This window comes from Morus notabilis, unplaced genomic scaffold, assembly GCF_000414095.1.
Source record: "Morus notabilis unplaced genomic scaffold, ASM41409v2 Scaffold1514, whole genome shotgun sequence".
In the NCBI taxonomy this organism is placed as follows: Eukaryota; Viridiplantae; Streptophyta; class Magnoliopsida; order Rosales; family Moraceae; genus Morus; species Morus notabilis.
Genome location: NW_010358901.1, coordinates 20788 through 24251, shown reverse-complemented (window position 1 = coordinate 24251; position 3464 = coordinate 20788). Strand labels below are relative to the sequence as shown.

The 3464-nt window shown below is 43.0% G+C and overlaps 2 protein-coding genes and 1 non-coding gene across 3 annotated transcripts; 1 reads left to right on the top strand and 2 right to left on the bottom strand.

Annotated features, from left to right (window-relative positions):
- Positions 1 to 463: 463 nt before the first annotated feature.
- LOC112090704 lies at positions 464 to 1579 on the bottom strand. The gene has a single exon (XM_024162669.1). It carries the CDS (start codon positions 1577 to 1579, stop codon positions 464 to 466), a length of 1116 nt encoding a protein of 371 aa, XP_024018437.1.
- A 66-nt stretch (positions 1580 to 1645) lies between these two features.
- LOC112090703 lies at positions 1646 to 3067 on the bottom strand. Its single transcript, XM_024162668.1, has one exon. The coding sequence runs from the start codon at positions 3065 to 3067 to the stop codon at positions 1646 to 1648; it is 1422 nt and encodes a 473-aa protein (XP_024018436.1).
- LOC112090705 lies at positions 2454 to 2560 on the top strand. Its single transcript, XR_002901774.1, has one exon. It is a non-coding gene; the product is annotated as a small nucleolar RNA R71 (small nucleolar RNA).
- Positions 3068 to 3464: the final 397 nt, after the last annotated feature.

The following is a 3464-nucleotide window of genomic DNA, read 5'->3' as shown; positions in this document are numbered from 1 at the left end:
ATCTGATAATAGCCTGAGTAGCCATCAAGAAAGCAATAGTAAGGATGACCAGCCACACGTTCAAGGATTTGGTCAATGAATGGAAGTGGGAAGTGATCCTTGCGGGTGGTGGCGTTTAGCTTTCGATAGTCAATGCACATTCGCCAACCCGTCACAGTTCTTGTGGGAACAAGAGCCCCTTTATCATTTTCTACCACTGTCACCCCTGATTTCTTAGGCACCACCTGAGTTGGACTGACCCACTTGCTATCAGCGACTGGATAGATGATTCCTGCATCTAGAAGCTTCAAGACTTCATTCTTCACGACCTCTTTCATCGTCGAGTTCAGTCTCCTTTGGGGATCCCTTCGTGGATTAACTCCGTCTTCCAAGTTGATGTGATGAGAGCAAATTAAGGGGCTAATACCCTTAATGTCAGCAATTGTCCAACCTAATACCGATTTGTGTTCACGCAGCATGTCAACTAACCGCTGCTTATTTCCAACAGTTTAGACGAAATGATGACAGGAAAGGTATCACCAGCTCCCAGGAAGACATGTTTCAGATTTTCAGGCAGTTGAGCCAACTTGAGGTTTAGGGTCTCTTCGGTGGATGGTTTTGGCTTTTCTTTTTCTCTAGGTAGCTCTTTAAAGCATGGCTGCCAAAACTTGGTTCCTCTGCCTTGTGAGTCTTTAAAAATGGTGACATTGTTGGCCAACTCACAAGGACCGAGACTCTCAGATTCAGAAATGCGGAGAAAATCATCAAGATCATCAGAATTGCTACACAACTGAACCTCCTCCGAGACGAGTGTGTCAATTAGAAATGTTTGGTGGCACTCGTCATCATCACGTGGTTGCTTTGCAATGTGAAAAACATTCACCTCCAAAGTCATGTTCCCAAAGGATATCTTCATCAGACCATTCCTACAGTTGATGAGAGCATTGGCTGTAGCAAGGAAGGGTCTTCCGAGGATGATGGGAATCTTGGACTCCATACTCACCACGGATTGAGTATCCAAGACTAAAAAGTCAACGGGGTAATAGAACTTATCAACTTGAACCAAAACATCCTCAACTATCCCCCGAGGCTTCTTGATCGATCGATCAGCCAACTGCAGAACCCCGGATGTGAGCTTAATTTCTCCAAGATCAAGTTGCGAGTAGACAGAGTATGGCATGAGGTTAACACTCGCTCCTAGATCAAGCAAAGCTTGGCTGAACTCATGTGTCCCAATCTGACAGGAAATTGTGGGACAACCGGGATCCTTGTACTTGAGCAGTGTTTTCTGGTCGATCACCGCGCTTACCTGTTCTGTCAAAAATACTGTCTTCTTGACATGGTGCTTCCTTTTGATAGTGCACAGATCCTTGATAACCTTAGCATAAGCAGGCACTTGCTTGATAACATGAAGCAAAGGAAGATTAATCTTCACTTGAGTCAAGTGCTCTAGGATCTCACTTTGGTGTTCTGGTATTTTCCCAGTTGGACATAGAGCTTGGGGAAAATGCACCTTTACCGGAACATTTGTTGGATCATCTTTCTCAGGGACAACTTCCTTAGTACTCGAAGTGGTGGCACTTGTTGACGGTTCTTCCATAATCTTACTACTACGAGTACTGATGGCATTCACCTCCTTAATATTTTGATTATCGAGACATGAGGTTTACGCCATATGTTGACCCTTTGGGTTTGATTGAGCTTGTGAAGGGAACTTGCCGCGTTCTTGAACAGCCAAAGCTCCAGTCAGATTCGTGATTTGACTCTTCATTTCTTTACTTTCTTCCACCATTTGCATGAATAGTGATTCAAACTTCTGATTCGTCTTACTCTGCACCTTCATGAAAGATTGCAAGGTGTTCTCAAGAGAACTCCTTGGCTGATGCGAATTGTATTGAGGTGCATAATACACATTTGGTGGTTGCGGTTGTTGCTCAGTTCTCCATTGTCCTCCTGATGGTTGTGCTTGGTTGGAATCTCTCCAACTGAAGTTTGGATGGTTCCTCCAGCCAGGATTGTATGTGTTAGAGAAGGGTTTGTTGTATGCCCCTAAGACATTGCATTGCTCCTCATAAACCCCTATCATTTCACCATAAGTAGGACAATCCTTAGCTAGATGTTCCACCCCACCACAGACAAAGCATGGCTCATGTGTCTCTGCCCTTGCGACCGTGTGGAGTCCTCTACCTTCTTTGCCTTTGAGGGCCTCGATTTGCCTTGTCAAAGATTCGACTTGGGCTTTGAGGTTGTCCTCCTCCCTTAATTGATAGATTCCAACCGGTCGGGACCTATTGGTGCTGTCAGTAGCACTAGGTCTGGTCCAAGTGTGGGCTTTTTCGGCTAACTCGTTGAGATACTCAAAAGCCTCCTCGGGATCCTTTTGGAGAAATTCACCATTGCACATCATCTCCACAAATTGGCGCTCTCGAATCGTGAGTCCTTCGTAGAAATAACTGACGAGGCGCCAACTCTCGTAACCATGGTGAGGACACTGATTTAACAGATCCTTGAACCGTTCCCAAACTTGATACAGAGTTTCATTGTCCTTTTGGGTAAAGGTCGAGATTTGTCGTTTCAGACCATTGGTCTTATGGTGAGGGAAATACTTGTTAAAAAATGATGTCGTCATTTCTTCCCAACTTCCAATAGACCTAGGTCGTAAAGAATACAACCAGCTTTTAGCCTTTTCCTTCAAAGAGAAAGGAAAGAATTTCAATCGCACAGAGTCCACGGCTTCAGCTCGGTTGTGAAAAGTGGCCACTACTTCTTCAAACTCCCTAATATGAACGTATGGATTCTCGCTTTCTAACCCGTGAAAGGTCGGCAGGAGTTGGATCATGCCTAGCTTGAAATCTAAATTCGGCATATTTGGGGGAAACATTATGCATGATGGTGTGGCCGTACGCGTAGGATGGAGATAATCGTTCAACGTTTTCTGCTGGACCTCCTCGTTTTGAGCCATTACAAACGGATTTGCAACTGCTAATGAGGCTGGGGTCGAGGGAGGACTAGACGTGTGGGAAGAAACTTCACTAGGGTTCTCCGGTCTTACTGCGAATCTCCCTAATTCGTTTCGATAACGATTCATTCACCCTATAACGTTTCACTTTTTTTTATTATTTTTATTTTTTTAATTTTTTTTAATTTTTTTTTTAATTTTTTAATTTTTTTTTATTTTTTATCAAAAAGAAAATAATTATATAGTAACGTAAATTGTAACCACCGAGAGTGCTCCCAGGAAAAACTATAGCTCTTGGCTCAATGAATAGTCTCCTAGACAGAGCAACGTTCCCAGGAAAGATTGGTGGGGCGAGGCCCGCCTAAGTACCAACTTTTCTAGACAGAACTCACTAAGATTATACTTTTCACGTAACTACACAATTATTCTCAAAATCAATTATTAAATTTTAGTGAGTAAATTATGAAATGTAATCTAATTAATGGAAACTATTCCTAAAGTCAAAAACCTAAATCTACCAAATTAT

Coding starts and splice junctions, on each gene's coding strand:
- LOC112090704 (XM_024162669.1), bottom strand. CDS start 1,579: ATGGAAGAACCGTCAACAAGTGCCACCACTTCGAGTACTAAGGAAGTT.
- LOC112090703 (XM_024162668.1), bottom strand. CDS start 3,067: ATGAATCGTTATCGAAACGAATTAGGGAGATTCGCAGTAAGACCGGAG.